The sequence below is a fragment of the Hypanus sabinus genome, chromosome X1, assembly GCF_030144855.1.
Source record: "Hypanus sabinus isolate sHypSab1 chromosome X1, sHypSab1.hap1, whole genome shotgun sequence".
NCBI classification, from domain to species: Eukaryota; Metazoa; Chordata; class Chondrichthyes; order Myliobatiformes; family Dasyatidae; genus Hypanus; species Hypanus sabinus.
In genome coordinates this window covers 29,287,926-29,303,840 of record NC_082738.1, presented here as the reverse complement: position 1 = coordinate 29,303,840, position 15,915 = coordinate 29,287,926, and the positions used below count along the sequence as shown (strand labels likewise).

The 15,915-nt window shown below is 49.4% G+C and overlaps 1 protein-coding gene across 11 annotated transcripts in view; it reads right to left on the bottom strand.

Annotated features, from left to right (window-relative positions):
• The window catches only part of LOC132384735 (bridging integrator 2-like), a 119,026-nt gene that overhangs the window by 20,338 nt on the left and 82,773 nt on the right, over positions 1–15,915 (bottom strand). For all 11 annotated transcript variants that reach the window (XM_059956164.1, XM_059956159.1, XM_059956169.1 and 8 more), the window contains 5 exons: positions 9,920–10,027; positions 6,528–6,613; positions 5,985–6,060; positions 1,801–1,883; positions 249–1,308 (listed from right to left, as the gene is read on the bottom strand). In XM_059956164.1, coding sequence (XP_059812147.1) covers positions 249–1,308; positions 1,801–1,883; positions 5,985–6,060; positions 6,528–6,613; positions 9,920–10,027 — 1,413 coding nt within the window. The remainder of the gene's footprint in view (positions 1–248; positions 1,309–1,800; positions 1,884–5,984; positions 6,061–6,527; positions 6,614–9,919; positions 10,028–15,915) is intronic.

Sequence of the window (15,915 nt, the reverse complement as noted above, 5' to 3'; positions counted from 1 at the left end):
AAGGAACACACTCAATGTTTTAGGAACAGCTTCTTCCCCCTGCCATCCGATTTCTGAACGGACAATGAACCCATGAACCCTTGCTCACTATTTTTGCTCTCTCTGCATATACATCATTCTAATGTTCAGTATTTTTTGCCTTGCGCTACTGCGGCCACAAAGCAACAAATTTCATGACATGTGTCATTAATAATAAAAACTGATTCTGATTCTCAGCTTTCGTTCAGTTATTTCTCAATCAAACTTACCCGGGGCAGAGGCTGGGGCAGTGAAGAAGCAGCAATGGCTGGTTCATTAGTCTGTGGAACATCCTCCAGGGCTTGCAGGGGAGTGAGGGCATCAGAAGGTTCGTCATCAGAAGAACCTTCTGCCTTCGCTTGTGGCTCTTCAGTTGCTGCAGGGCTCATTGGAAAGACTACCTCACTGGCTGTACAAGACTCAGGAGAAGTTAAGGCTTCAGAAGAAGCCTGGACCATGTCTTCGGGTGCTGAGGCCGTAGAAGATGCAGGGCTGGCCGGAGAAATTCCCTCATCAGAAGCTGAGGTTTCAGGGGAACCTGGTCCTTTAGCTTCGGGCGCCAGGGTTTCAAGCTCCTGAGGGCATGATCCCACGGTCACCTCTTGAGTTTGTTGATCTTCAGATGAAGCTAAACCTTCAGCAGGCTGTGGACTTTCAAGCTCAATTTGTGAGGCTTCAGAATGCGTAGAGTCCAACGATTCACCAGCAGGTGACGCCGGAGTAGGAAGCGATGGAGCTGTGCCCTCAGAGGCTGGGGTGGCTTCCTCATCGGCCGCTACAGGAGTGGTGGATGACGTCTGGAGAGAAGGTGAGGCACTGCAATGATTGTCAGTAGATGACTCGGATGGAACATCCCTGGACACCTCAGTTTCTGTAGACCCTTCAGGGCCGAGCTCAGCTCTCTGCATTTCGGAGTGGGAGTCATCCACTGATTTACCAGACGTCTCCGGCCTCGAATCTTCGGAAGAGCTTAACATCTCGGGTTGCTGAACACTTACTGAGGATGAAGTATCTTCAGGAGAAGCAGTTGTTTCATCATTCGCTGATTCTTCTGAGCAAGGAGGAAGTGTTGGAGCTTTGACAGGTGATTGAAAGTCTTCGAGGATTCCGTCCTTAGGTTTTTCTGTCGGTGAAGGAGACACTTCAGTGGGGGATGGTGCTGAAGGAGGAGGGGTTTCATCTTTCGAGACACCAGTGCCCACCAATGAGTGATCAAAGTTGCTCTCTGAAGACGTTAAAAGTCGACTTGCAGGATTGACTGGTGAGGAGATGATCAGCGAACGACGGTTGCTGCAACAGACAGGTGACAGGCGTGTCATGGAGTCATCCAAACTAGTGATTCAGGGGGTGGGGAATGGCACCGGAGCCACGGGCTTTGATGCCTATGCCAGTTGGAGGCCGCAGAAGTGCAGCAGCAGCACACACCCTTAGGGGGAGGGCAAAGCATGGGGGCCTGCATGCCAGCGGACAGCCGGTTGCAGGGTGGAATAAGCACACCATCCTCGGGCACCCCCTCTGGGAGAGAGACGTTCTCCGCTTCCCGCTCTGCTCCCATGCCAGCTCTGCTGAGAGCTCCCCAAAATCACAGTTTTCATTAAGGTTGTATCCTGTGGTTAGAATTCAACCTGTATTTGGTTCCAGCCCAAAACAATTCACCAGTCATTGAAGTCAGCATTACTAGAGCATTTTACATATCTGCAAGATACTTTCTCAAGGGTACCCACGGTCAGACCCCACCACCTTATCAATGACCCTACAGCAGGCTTCGATCGCAGCCCCTACCTGACGACGCCCTTGACAATGAACACTTTGTTACTGTGCTGTTTTTCCAGCTTTGTCATCACCGAGTACAGATCCTGGTTCAGCTGCAAAGATATTGGGGTAACAGAGTGAAACTGCCTCCACATTGCCACACCTCTCCACATCTCCGCCCTTACTATCCCATCACACACTCCCAGGGTCAGACACAGAGTGAATCTCCCTCCACACTATCCCATCACACACTCCCAGGGTCAGACACAGAGTGAATCTCCCTCCACACTATCCCATCACACACTCCGAGGGTCAGACACAGAGTGAATCTCCATCCACACCGTCCCATCACACACTCCCAGGGTCAGACACAGAGTGAAGCTCCCTCCACACCGTCCCATCACACACTCCCAGGATCAGAAACAGAGTGAATCTCCCTCCACACCGTCCCATCACACACTCCCAGTGTCAGACACAGAGTGAATCTCCCTCCACACTGTCCCATCACACACTCCCAGTGTCAGACACAGAGTGAATCTCCATCCACACCGTCCCATCACACACTCCGAGGGTCAGACACAGAGTGAATCTCCCTCCACACCGTCCCATCACACACTCCCGGGATCAGAAACAGAGTGAATCTCCCTCCACACCGTCCCATCACACACTCCCAGTGTCAGACACGGAGTGAATCTCCCTCCACACCGTCCCATCACACACTCCGAGGGTCAGACACAGAGTGAATCTCCATTCACACCGTCCCATCACACACTCCGAGGGTCAGACACAGAGTGAATCTCCATCCACACTGTCCCATCACACACTCCCAGGGTCAGACACAGAGTGAATCTCCCTCCACACCGTCCCATCACACACTCCGAGGGTCAGACACAGAGTGAATCTCCATTCACACCGTCCCATCACACACTCCGAGGGTCAGACACAGAGTGAATCTCCATCCACACTGTCCCATCACACACTCCCAGGGTCAGACACAGAGTGAATCTCCCTCCACACTGTCCCATCACACACTCCCGGGGTCAGACACAGAGTGAATCTCCATCCACACTGTCCCAACACACACTCCCAGGGTCAGACACAGAGTGAATCTCCCTCCACACCGTCCCATCACACACACAGGGGTCAGACACAGAGTGAATCTCCCTTCACACTGTCCCATCACACACTCCCAGGGTCAGACACAGAGTGAATCTCCATCCACACCGTCCCATCACACACTCCCAGGGTCAGACACAGAGTGAATCTCCCTCCACACTGTCCCATCACACACTCCCGGGGTCAGACACAGAGTGAATCTCCATCCACACCGTCCCAACACACATTCCCAGGGTCAGGCACAGAGTGAAACTCCCTCCACACTGTCCCAACACACACTCCCAGGGTCAGACACAGAGTGAATCTCCCTCCACACTGTCCCATCGCACACTCCCAGGGTCAGACACAGAGTGAATCTCCCTCTGCATTGCCCCATCACACACTCCCAGTGTCAGACACAGAGTGAATCTCCCTCCACACCGTCCCATCACACACTCCCGGGGTCAGACACAGAGTGAATCTCCCTCCACACTATCCCATCACACACTCCTGGGGACAGACACAGAGTGAATCTCCCTCCACACCGTCACATCACACACACTCTGGGTTAGACACAGAGTGAATCTCCCTCCACACCGTCCCATCACACACTCTCGGGGTTAGACACAGAGTGCATCTCCCTCCACACCGTCCCATCACACACTCTCGGGGTTAGACACAGAGTGTATCTCCCTCCACACCAGTCCTGTGGTAGGTGGTGTGGTTGTGCAGCCCTTGTGTCGTGTCCTCCATGTGGCCGGTATCATGCTTGGATCATCACCTTGTGTGGATGGAATTTACTCCTGTGCACCCTTGTGTGGGATCTGGGTATTGGCACTTTAACAACTGGAGGACAGCCGGTTCCGGGATTCGTTCCGAGTGTTCTGGGCCACCTGGAGAGAGAGACGGAAGGGGTTCTGCTCCCTACGGCTGTTGTGGGATGTGGGCAAGGCCCACATCCGGTTTTTATGTGGGGAGTACACTAGGGGGTCAGAGGCGGGGCTCTGAGACTGAGCAGCTTGAGAGAGCGTTGCTTGATCTAGAGTCCCATTTTGGTCCAACCAGTGGAGACCAACATCTGTGGCAGGAATACCAGGAGAAGAAGGAGTCACTAAGGAATCTGCAGCTTCAGCAGTCCCGAGGTGCATATGTGAGGTCGCAGATCCAAATGCTGCAAGATTTGGACCGTGGCTCACCCTTCTTCTACTTGTTGGAGAAGTGGCGGGGAGTTCAAAAGCAGCTGGTGGAGCTACTGACTGCTGATGGCTCCTCCATCACGGACCCCGACGAAATTATCAAAGAAGTCCGCACTTTCTATCGGTCCTTATTTTCACCAGATCCGTCAAATGATCTTGTCAAACAAGGTCTTTCCAGACCTCGTTGCACGCAGCGGTCTTGAGTCTCCCAGTGGGAGAGAGCGGACAGTCGCTGGTGTGCGTTTGAACGCGAATGGCGGCTCTCCACCTCAGGATTCTGCAGAGATTCCTGGACGCCGAGCACTCTCCCAGGTAGCACGTGTTGGCGACTTTCTTCCTCCGGAGGGGCTGCTGTCTTCATGAAGACGTGCGGCTACCACCAGCGGGCGTCAGCCCTGCTGCTTTGCAGAGTCTGCCCGGCTTCTATCAGGGCCTACTGAGAGTCTGGAACATGGTTGCCTCAGGCCTGGAATCCCCTCCTCTGGCAGAGGGCGGAATCCTGGCCGAACCTTGCCCTACCTCAGTGGCTGTCGGTGCAGCTCAGGTGTGTGGACTGACTCAGGCCGAGCTGCTTGTCGGGCCCAGGCCCCACAATCTTCTCCGGGAGCCGTGTCCACACAACTTGAGCCGTCTCTCATCGATACCCACAGTCCCATTCAGGGATGCAAGTAGGAGGTATTTGTATGGGCTGCTGCTCCACACCCTCCACTTCCTTGCCCTTGTTCACCGTCCTGACACGCCATGGCGGTCGGTCCTTCCACCCGGAGGTGAGGAGAGTCCCCACTGGAAGTCCCTTTACGAGGGGGTTCTTCCCATGCACCTGGGGGATCTCGGCTGGAGGGTGCTGCATAGAGCGGTGCCCTGCAATAAGTTCTTTAGTTTGTACACGGATTTCACACCCGCATGACACTTCTGCGGGCTGGAGGAGACCGTGTACCACATGTACATGGAGTGTGTGAGGCTGCAGCCCCTTTTTGCGTATTTACGTGGGCTGCTTCTCGCCTTCTGGCTACATTTTAGCCCCACCCTATTTGTATATGATCATCCAGTAAGGAGGGGAGCAAGGAGGGATGAGGATGTCCTTGTAAACTTGCTCCTGGGGCTGGCAAAATCCGCCATTCAAGGGTCTTGGAAACGGGTGGCTGGAGCATCTCCCCAGGCAGACTGCCTGGCAATGTTTAGGGGGTATATTCATGCCCGGGTAAATATTGAAAAGGAACACGCACAGTCCACGGCAACCTTCGAGGAGTTTCGAGACCATTGGGCTCCGCGGGGTGTAAATGCCATCGTGGATAGAGATGACAACATTTTCGTTTAGTGTGTATTGTCTAATTGTAGTGAAGTAAGTGTGTAAGTCACTGGTTTGTGTATCTAACACTGAATTTGTAATAAAGATATTTTGTATATTAAAAAAGGGGTCGACCCTCGCCCTTCCTCTTCACTGTTTTGCATCTGTTTAGCCATTCAGCAGTGTGGGTTGCCCAGTGGCAGCCTTTCTCCAAACAAGTCCCTCCGCTGTACACCGGGGACCAGTGGTGGAGACCGTTACACAGAGTGGTACCGTCTAGCAGGTTTTTAAATTTGTTTGTCAGCCGGGAGGAGTCTGTGTTCCACGTATGTACCGAGTGTGGGAGGTTGCAGCCTCTGTGAGTATCTGTAGGGGCTGCTCCTCATGGTCTGGACTGCTCGGGAGAAACTCTTTGTTGTTGCCCTTGGGCCTGGCTAAGATAGTCACTGACAGGTCCAGGGAGCAGTACAGAACTGACCGCCTGCTTCCATTCCAGGGTTACATCTATGTCCATGTGCCCCTTGAAGAGGGAGCACACAGTGTCTGTGGGTTCTCCGAAGGTGTTCCAGGACCGGTGGCTACAGTGACTTGAACCCAGGCACCAATATTTCTCCACGTGGTCCTGTTATCCTTACCTTGCTCATCTCCTGATAGAAAATATCCCGCAAGTTGGACATGTTCTGAAATATGGTCACATAGCATCCAACGCGGCTGTAAAGCAAGAAGTCATGTGTAACTGACCATTAGTGGAAAGAACCGGGACAGAAAACAGTTCAAAATGGTGGCTTGAACATCCAGTTCAAGGAGCTCTCCTTCCTGCTCTGATGGCTGTCGCCTGGCTGATTTGGGTTTTGCTGCACTATTGCCGAGATTCCCTCCATAATTAGGATGATGTCATCTGGCAGAGGGTGATGCTCACCGGGTTGGCCAACCAGCTCCATCATTGGGTACCACAGCTCACGGGCTATGGTCCAACCCACATTGGGCACGTGTATGGGAACCCTGCCCTTGAATCTCCCATGATCCCTGATCACACACCATGCAGCATCCCAGCACAGGGACACAGCTTTTCCCCTTGAATTGGGGACCCGGCTCTGCGGTTACTGCTTGCCTGAGGACAGCTGGCTGAGGTGACTCTCTATGCTAAAAGACACTCACATTCTTGCAGCAGACCCTACCTGTTCCACAGTTCAGGCAGCTCCTCGCGAAGCTGAGCATTTAATTCTTCAAACTCATTCTGGGCGTTAATAAATTCGTCTTCGGCCTAAATCACAAAAAGACAATACGGTAGCACATCTACCTGTCACTCGTCAGATGCTCCACACAATGCCTTGGGCACCTCCCAGAATCCCTGTAAACCCATCATTTGATATTTGCCTTCTTTGTTCACGGGAAGGGGAGATTGTTGACACCAGTGTCAGGAGACCATCGGATAGTGCAAGTGGAGTCACAGGCATGGCACAGCATGAGGGGTGGTCCCTTCACGTTCAACAAGATGCATTTTAGTTCTATTTCTAAACAAAGGATCTTCAGCCTGCTGCTGGGAACAGAGTCTCCAGATAAATAGGACAGGCTCCTGAAAATTGGGCCAGCAAATTACTGCACTTGCTTCTCCCACAGCACCCTGTATCACTGACTGTATCCCCACTGACGTTAACCCAGCTCCCTCACTCCATCCCGCTATGACTGCTTTCTCCCAGTGCCCTGTATCACTGACCCTATCCCCTCTGAAATTAATCCATCTTCCTCACACTATTTCTCAGTAATACTCTAACCACCGACCCCCGTGCTTGCACCGGGCACGCAGGCTGGTTACCATTCTATATCCCTAAATAATGATAAAAAACACGGGAGTCGCTCCCTGGTCCTGTGCAAGGCCAGCCCCAGAGGGGAGCAGTCTGCTGAAGGTATCGTTGTGGAGTCCATAACAGTGTCAAACTCCCCCCTGGAGTTTGCTGAGATTCTTAGGGAGATGTTTAAAGAGATAACTGAGTAACGAGTTCCAATGACCCTTTGGGCTTGCAAATCGGTGAGACTGGAGCTCAAGGCCTGGTGTTTGGGGTCTCACCATCGGCGGGTCCGGAGTATGAGGCCTGCTGTTCGGTGATCAGCATGCCCTGGGATCAATGCTGAGGATTGAGGCCCGAGGACAAATGGGAAGTGATGCACCATCAATAACTCACTCTGAGACGTAAAGGCGAGATATCGGCTTTTATTGACTGGAAGAAGGAACAAGCAGTGAGTGACCACCATACTACATCCTGGAGACTGAGAGGCCGGGCTCAGGCCTCAATCGCCTTTATACAGGGGTCTGTGGGAGGAGCCACAGGAGCAGTCAGCAGGGGGCGTGTCCAGACAGGTATATGTAGTTCACCACAGGAAGTATGGAAGTCAATTACCATTGGCCAGACCTGAGTCTATGACTATCTGTGAGTTCAGCTGGGAGATCGAAGCCCAGTGTCTGCAGGACTGGCTCCATGTCTGCTGGAGGCCTGCCCTGGGGTTTATTTATTTTTATTTGGAGATGCGGCATGGTAACAGGCCCTTCCAGCCCAATGAGCCCCCGCTGTCCAATTACACCCATGTGACCAATTAACCCACAAGCCCATATGTGTTTGGAATGTGGGAGGAAGCTCACGTGGTCACGGGGACAACGTGCAAACTCCTTACGGACAGCGGAGGGAAATGAACCCAGGTTGCTGGTGCTGTAATAGTGTTACGCAAGCTGATATGCTACCCTGCAGCCCCTAAAGGACGGTGTATGTGTGTGTGGGTAGGAGGGAGGAAGGAGGTTTGTTTTGCTGTTGTTGTTTTGTTGCTTGTTGTTCTGCTGAGCTTTGTGGGCATGCCATGTTGGCGCTGAATTGTGTGGTGCATTTGCGGACTGCCCCCAACACGTGTTGGCTATTAACACAAATGGCACATTTCACTGCCTGCTTCAATATACATGTGGTAAACAGACTTGAATTTTGAATAATTCCTGGAAGGTTTGCCAACAGTCATCATGTGATGTTGCCCCATCCAGTCACAGTGAAGTAACACAATTGGCCCTAAGCTTCTAACCTGTTGGCTGTGGGAATGCTGTCCCATGGACATACCTCTCCAACAATCTCCACACAGCGTCTCATATATATATTGAGTCTGAGAGGTCCCAGCCTCTATCCAAATATCTGTAGGAGCTTCTGCTCAAGTTCTGGCTGCATTTCAGCCCCACTCTTCTGATCTTTGGTCACCCGGGGGCAGAGGAGGGTGGGTCGCTTGAAGGATCTCTTGGTCATTTGCCCTTGGGCCTGGCTATTCACAAACCTAGGAGGGGGGCAGTCGATGGCTCTGCTTGAGCTGACTGTCTCCCTTTTGGGGTTACGTCCATGCCCAGGTGTCCCTGGAGAAGGAGTACACAATGTCCACGGGTACAATGAGGCTTCAGGGACTCGAGCGTTCTGGGTAGAGATGGTCAGACCAAAATTGGAGTGTTATGTACAATATAGGTTACCTATGTATAGGAAAGTTATCAGTAAGATTGAAAGAGTGCAGTGAAAATATACAAGGATATCACTGGGACTTGAGGTCTGAGTTATAGTGGAAGATTGAATAGGTTAGGACTTTATACCCTGGAGTGCAGAAGATTGAGGGGAGATTCAAAGGTTTCAACGGTATATTTAATGTCAGAGAAATGTATACAACATACATCCCGAAATGCTTTTTCTTCACAAACATCCATGAAAACAGAGGAGTGCCCCAAAAAATGAATGACAGTTAAATATTAGAACCCCAAATTCCCCCCAGCCCCCCTCCCTCCCATGTGTAAGTGGCAGCAAGCAACGATCCCCCCTCCCCCCACCGGCAAGAAAAAGCATTGGCACCCGCCACCAGGCACTCAAGAATTCAGCAAAGCAACAGCAAAGACACGGACTTGCAGTACCCCACAGACTGCTCACTCACCTGGTATTCAACACACCACAGGCTCTCTCTCTCCCTAATAAGGGAGAAAGAGGGGTCTCCCTTTCGGAGAGGATACGAATTTGACTGAGGTATACAAAATTATGAGGGGTATAGATAGGGTAAATGCAAGCAAGCTTTTTCCACTGAGGTTGGGTGAGGCTGGAACTAGAAGTCATAGGTTAAAGGTGAAAGATGAAATATTTAAGGAGAACATGAGGGGGAACTTCTTCACTCAGGAAGTGGTCAGAGTGTGCAACGAGCTCCCAGTGGAAGTGATAGATGTTCAATTTCACCCATTTAAGAGAAATTTGGATAAGTACTTGGATGAGGAGATGTATGGAGGGCTAGGGTCCAGGTGCAGGTCAATGGGACTAGGCAGAGCAATAGTTTAACATGGATTAGATGGGCTGAAGGGCCTGTTTCTGTGCTGTAATGTCCTATGACTCTCTGACTCTATGACCAGAGTTATAATTTGAAACTCTAAATAGTGTGCATCATGAAGCACTGCCATATTGTATCCCTGTCATCCTGTAATCACTGAATAAACCACCTTTGGAAAAGGAAAGCCAAAGCAATCCCCACATTACAGTCGGGCCTGGGTGCAGCCGCAACCTCTGGTCCCTATTACCTTGCTGATCTTTGCTTCATCTTTCTTCTTGGCGTTCTGCAGCGATTCCAGGTGATGGCGGCAGATGTCATAGTCCACCAGCTTGCGGCCACGTTTAGCGATGCGCTTCTATTGTGAACAGCAACAGTTAAGTATCATTTGTCCCACGGTACAAACCACCTTGGTACTGTGGTTGTCTTGTGTCAGCCCTGAGGAGTTTGTTCTACCTGATCAAACAATAGGTGACAGCACAGCAATCAGTACACAAAACTTCTATGTTGTGGCCACTACGGAGGCTTGGATGTCACAACGGCAGGAATGGCTGCTGGATATTCTGGGGGTTAGATGTTTCAAAAGGGACAGGGACAAGGAGGGAGGTAAAAAAAAAGACAGGGGAGTGCCATTGCTAATCATGGATAGTATTACAGAGGCAGAAAGGGAGGGTGTCATGGAGGGATCGTCTACTGTCTACTGAGTCAGTGTGGGTGGAAATCAGAAACAGGCAGGGAACTATCACTCTGTTGGGAGTATTCTATAGACCCCTCCCCCCCCCCCCCAATAGTGACAGAGATGCTGAGGAACAGATCGGGAGGTAGATTTTGGAAATGCGCCAAAATAACAGGGTTATTGTCATGAGTGACTTCAACTTCCCTAATATTCATTGAGAACCTCCTTAGTGCAAAAGGTTTAGATGGGGCAGAATTTGTTATGTGTGTCCAGGAAGGATTCCTGACTCAATATGTATAAAGGCCAGCTATAGGAGAGGCCATTCTGGATCTCATACTAGGCAATGAACCTGTTCAGGCGTCAGATCTCTCAGTGCCTGAGCTTTTCAGAGATAGTGACCATCTACCATAGCTTAGGCCAGGGATACGAGCAGATGGGATGGGAAAGTATTTAATTGGGAGAGGGTGAAGTATGATACCATTAGGCAGGAAGTTGGGAGCATAAATGTTATGTACTCAAGAAATGCACAACAGAAATGTGGAGGTTGCACCCCGTAGTTGCACGGGGTTCTGGGTGGGTTTGTCCCACTGAGGCAGGGAAAGGATGGTAAGGTGAAGGAACTATGGTTGAAAAGAGAATGGACATCAAGTCAAGAGAAAGAAAGAAGCTTACTTAAGGTTTAGGAATCAAGGATCAGACAGGGCTCTAGAGAGTTAAGTGGCATTCAGGAAGGAGTTGAAGAATAGACTTAGGAGAGCTAGAAGGGGACAGGAAAAAGCCTTGGCAAGTAGGATTAAGGGGAACCCCAAGGTGTTCTAGACTTACATGAAGAACTGGAGGATGACCAGAGTGAGTGAAAGACCAAGGAGGGATAAAAGAGCAAACGTGTCTGGAGTCGGAGGAGCTAGAGGAGGTCGTTAATGAATACTTGCTTCAGTATTCACCAGTGAGAGAGACTTTGATGAAGGCAACGTAAAATAGGCTGATATGCTGGAACATGTTGATGTTATGAAATAGGATGCACTGGAATTTTGGGAAAACACTAGGATAGATAAGGCCCTGGGGCCAGACGAGATATGCCCAGGTTACTATGGGAATTGAAGGAAGAAATTACTTTGGTGATGATCTTTGCATCTTCATTGAGCACAGGAGTAGTACCAGAAGATTGAAGGGTGGCAAATATTATTCCTTTAGAATGTAGAACATAGAACATTACATCCCGTGTTCAGACTGGATTGCATGTGACTGTACACTGCCGAGAGACTGCATTGTTCATTGCTGGACGTTGTCACTCAGGGTCTTGGACTATATATTTTTTGAGTAATTATGCTTTTTTGCTTAATATTTTGAATTATGTTACTCACTATTTTTGAATGTTTGGTTGCTATTTTGAATGTTTTGCACCTTGGCCCCAGAGGAACGCTGTCTCATTCAGCTCTATCTATGTATGGTTTGAATGATAATTAAACTTGATTTGAATTGATTTGATAAATCTCCTCTGCACCCTCTCGAAGGCTTCTACATCCTTCCTAGAATGAGGTGACCAGAACTGACCATAATATTCCAAGTGTGGTCTAACCAGCATTTTATAAAGCTGCAACATTACCTCACGTCTCTTGGATGTGAACCACAAAATCCCTCTCTTCCTCCACTTGGCCAAGAATCCTGTCATTAGCTTGTATTCTGCCTTCAATTTTGCCTTCGGAAGTGAATCACTTCACACTTTTCCATGTTGAATTCCATCTGTCACTTCTCAGCCCAGCTCTGCATCTGAACTCTGAACTCTACAAAGTTCCACTTGTAACCAAATCACCTGCCACTCTGTGTAAAAAAACATCACCTTTGAACTCCCCCCCCCCCCATCTTAAAATGTATGCCATCTTGTATTAAACATTTCGGCCCTGGGAAAAAGATATTGGCTGTCTACCCTATCTGTGCATCTGACAATTTTATAACCCTCAATAAGGTCACCCCTCAGCTGCTAACACTCCAGAGAAAACAACCCAAGTTTGTCCAACCTCTCCTTGTATCATATACCCTCTAATCCAGGCAGATTCCTGGTAAACCTCCTTTACACCCTCCCCAAAGCCCCCACACCCTTCCTATAATGAGACAACCAGAAATGCACCAATACTCAGGATAGGTCCTGGCGAAGGATCTCGGCCTGAAACATCGACTGTACTCTTTTCAATAGATGCTGCCTGGCTTGCTGTGTTCCTCCAGCATTTTGGGTGTGTTGCTTGGGCTTCTAGCATCTGTAGATTTATAAAACCGAAGCTTTACAAGGCTGCAACTTCGCGATTCTTGAACTCAAGTGCTCCAAACAATGGAGGCAAGCATGTCATAATCTTTATTTACCACCATATCAACTTATCTGTCCATTTTTGGGAAGTGATGTACTTGGACCCCAAGATCCTGCCATACATCAATACTGTAAGGCTCTTCCCATTAATAGTGTATCGTCTCTCTATATACTTGATTCCCAAAGTGCAACACCTCACACTTGCCTAGATTAAATCCTGTCTGCCATTTCTCTGCTCTTTTATCCAAAACATGCATTAGCTCCACTTTCATCAATCATCTTCCTCACATTCTCCAAAAAGTTCAAGTGTCCAAGAGAGGAGATTAGTATCAGTGACCAAAACTCAGATTCAATGAGTTCAGGTGAAATTCCAGACAGAAAGTCCAGAGAAACTTTGATATCAAGGGATGTTGAAGGCTAGATAAAGCAGGAAAGGAAATGGGTACACAGAGCTAGATATAGGGGAGACCCTTCAGCAGAAAGAGCTGGTTGTGCATGAAGCCAGAGAGTGTGGGGAGGTCTTCTATAGAACTTCCCATCTGTATTCTGCAGGTGGAAATTTCAGGCAGAGCTACGGTAACATTCTAGAGAGCATGTTACCATTAAAGAGGAGAAGGTATTTGATGTCTTGGTGTGTATAAAGGCATATAGGACCTCGGGGCCTGATGAGGTGTATCCCAGGCTGCTATGGGAGGCAGGGAGGAGATTGCTGGGATCCTGTTGGAGATGTTTAGATCTTCACTGACTACAGGTGAGGTGTCAGATGACTGGAGGACAGTGAACGTGGTGTCTTTTTTACAACAAGGGCTGCGGGAATAAGCCAGGTCATCACTGAGTCTGATATCAGTGGTAGGGAAGCTATTGGAACAGATTCTGAGGAATGACGTTAAACTGCACTCGGTAAGTAAGGTAGGGACTGATTCTGAGGGACAGGATTAATGGACAATTGGGCAGGCAGGACTGATCAAAGGTAGTTGGTTTGGTTTTGCACAGATGTGATCCTGCCTGACCAATTGGATTGAAGTTTTTGAAGAGACAACAGTGTGGTTGATGTGGTCTACGTGGTCTTCAGTAAGGCTTCTGACAAGGAGGGCTGGAACAAACAACTAGAGCCCATGGGATCCAAGTGAGTTGGTAAATTGGAACCAAAGATGGCATGGTGATCAGAAGCAGAGGGTGACGGTGGAGGGTTGCTTTTGTGATTGGAAGCCCGTGATTGGTTCTGGGACTCTTGGTATACGTTGATCTGATTTGCAAGGTGACACGTTAGTGATTTGTATATGCAAGCAGTATGATCAGTAATTTTGCAGATGACACATAAATAGGGCTTGTTATTGATAGTGAAGATAGTGTTAGGCTACAGGAAGGTATTGATCAGTTGGGCAGAAGAATGGCAAGTGGAGTTTCATTCTAATGAGGACTAATAATAGCAGAACGTACACAATGATTGGCAGGGCCCTGGGTAGTATTGAGGAACAAAGCCCTTGGTATACAAACCTATAGATCTCTTTAGGTGGCAGCATGGGTAGAGAAGGCAGTGAAGAAGGCATCCAGATACTTGCCTTAAGTCACCAGGATGAAGAACAAAAGAGCAGGTGTATAATGCTCAGCAAAAGTTCATCTCAATCAGACAGAGGGATTCCATGTGAAAGAGCCTTAATCTGTGATTTCACAAAAGGGTACAGGAGAATGCTAAAGTAAAAAAATAGGATATACAAAGCAGAAAAGGCTGGTGGTAGACCAAAGGGCTGGCAGTAGGCCAAAGGGCTGGCAGTAGGTCAAAGGGCTGGCGGTAGGCCAAAGGGCTGGCAGTAGGCCAAAGGGCTGGCAGTAGGTCAAAGGGCTGGCGGTAGGCCAAAGGGCTGGCAGTAGGTCAAAGGGCTGGCGATAGGCCAAAGGGCTGGCAGTAGGTCAAAGGGCTGGCAGTAGGTCAAAGGGCTGGCAGTAGGTCAAAGGGCTGGCGGTAGGCCAAAGGGCTGGCAGTAGGTCAAAGGGCTGGCGATAGGCCAAAGGGCTGGCAGTAGGCCAAAGGGCTGGCAGTAGGTCAAAGGGCTGGCGGTAGGCCAAAGGGCTGGCAGTAGGTCAAAGGGCTGGCGATAGGCCAAAGGGCTGGCAGTAGGTCAAAGGGCTGGCAGTAGGTCAAAGGGCTGGCGGTAGGCCAAAGGGCTGGCAGTAGGTCAAAGGGCTGGCGATAGGCCAAAGGGCTGGCAGTAGGTCAAAGGGCTGGCGGTAGGCTAAAGGGCTGGCTGTAGGTCAAAGGGCTGGCTAGTTTTGAGATACAACAGTGGAAGACTGAAGAGCTCATAAGAAGGGAGAAATCAATTTCTGAGAAAGAAAAAAAACGTGTTTGTAGTATTCCTCAATAGGAATTCAGTGTACTGTTTTGGTCTCCTTACTTTAAATGATGTAATATCATTGGACACAAAATAGTGGAGGAACTCCGCAGGCCAGCCAGCATCTATGGAAAGGACCCGAATCTGCAGAATCTCTTGTGTTTATAATAACATTGGAGGCAGATTCATTTGACTCATTCCTGCACAGAAACATTTGAGTCATACAGCACAGAAACAGGCCCTTCAACCCAACTGGTCCATGACAGCAAAGTTGTCCCATCCAAGCTCGGGCCATTTGTCTGTTTTTGACCCATAGCCCTCTAAATCTTTCTAATCCATGAACCTGTCCAAGTGTTTTAAATGTTGTTATTGTGTCTGCTTCAAGCTCCTCCTCTGGTGGCGGATTCCACATAGATACCACCCTTGGTGTAAGAAAAAGCTCCCCCCCCCATCCTAATCCTATGCCACTTAGTCCTTGATATCCCAGATCTGAGGAAAGGACTGAGTGCATTCACCCTATCTATGCCCCTCTTGATATTGTACACCTCTGTAAGATCACCTCTCAGTCACCGACACTATGGGGAATGAAGTCCTAACCTGTCCAACTTCTCCCTATAACGCAGTCCCTTGAGTCCTGGCAATATCCTTGTAAAGTTTTTTTACACTCCTTCCAGTTTAATAACATCTTTCCTATAGCAGAGCAAACAAAATCAAACATGATACTCCAAGTGCATCCTCACCAACATCCTGTACAACCACACCACAATCTCCCAATCGCTGTAGTCAACGTCCTGAAAGCCAGTCTGCTTCAGCGCCCGTGACATCACTTTCATGGGACCACGTAACTGTACTCTGAAGCCCCTCTGTTCTGCAACGCTCACCCGGGCCCTGTCGCACTAAGAGAGGCTACGTTGCTTGGGTCTGTATCCCTTGAA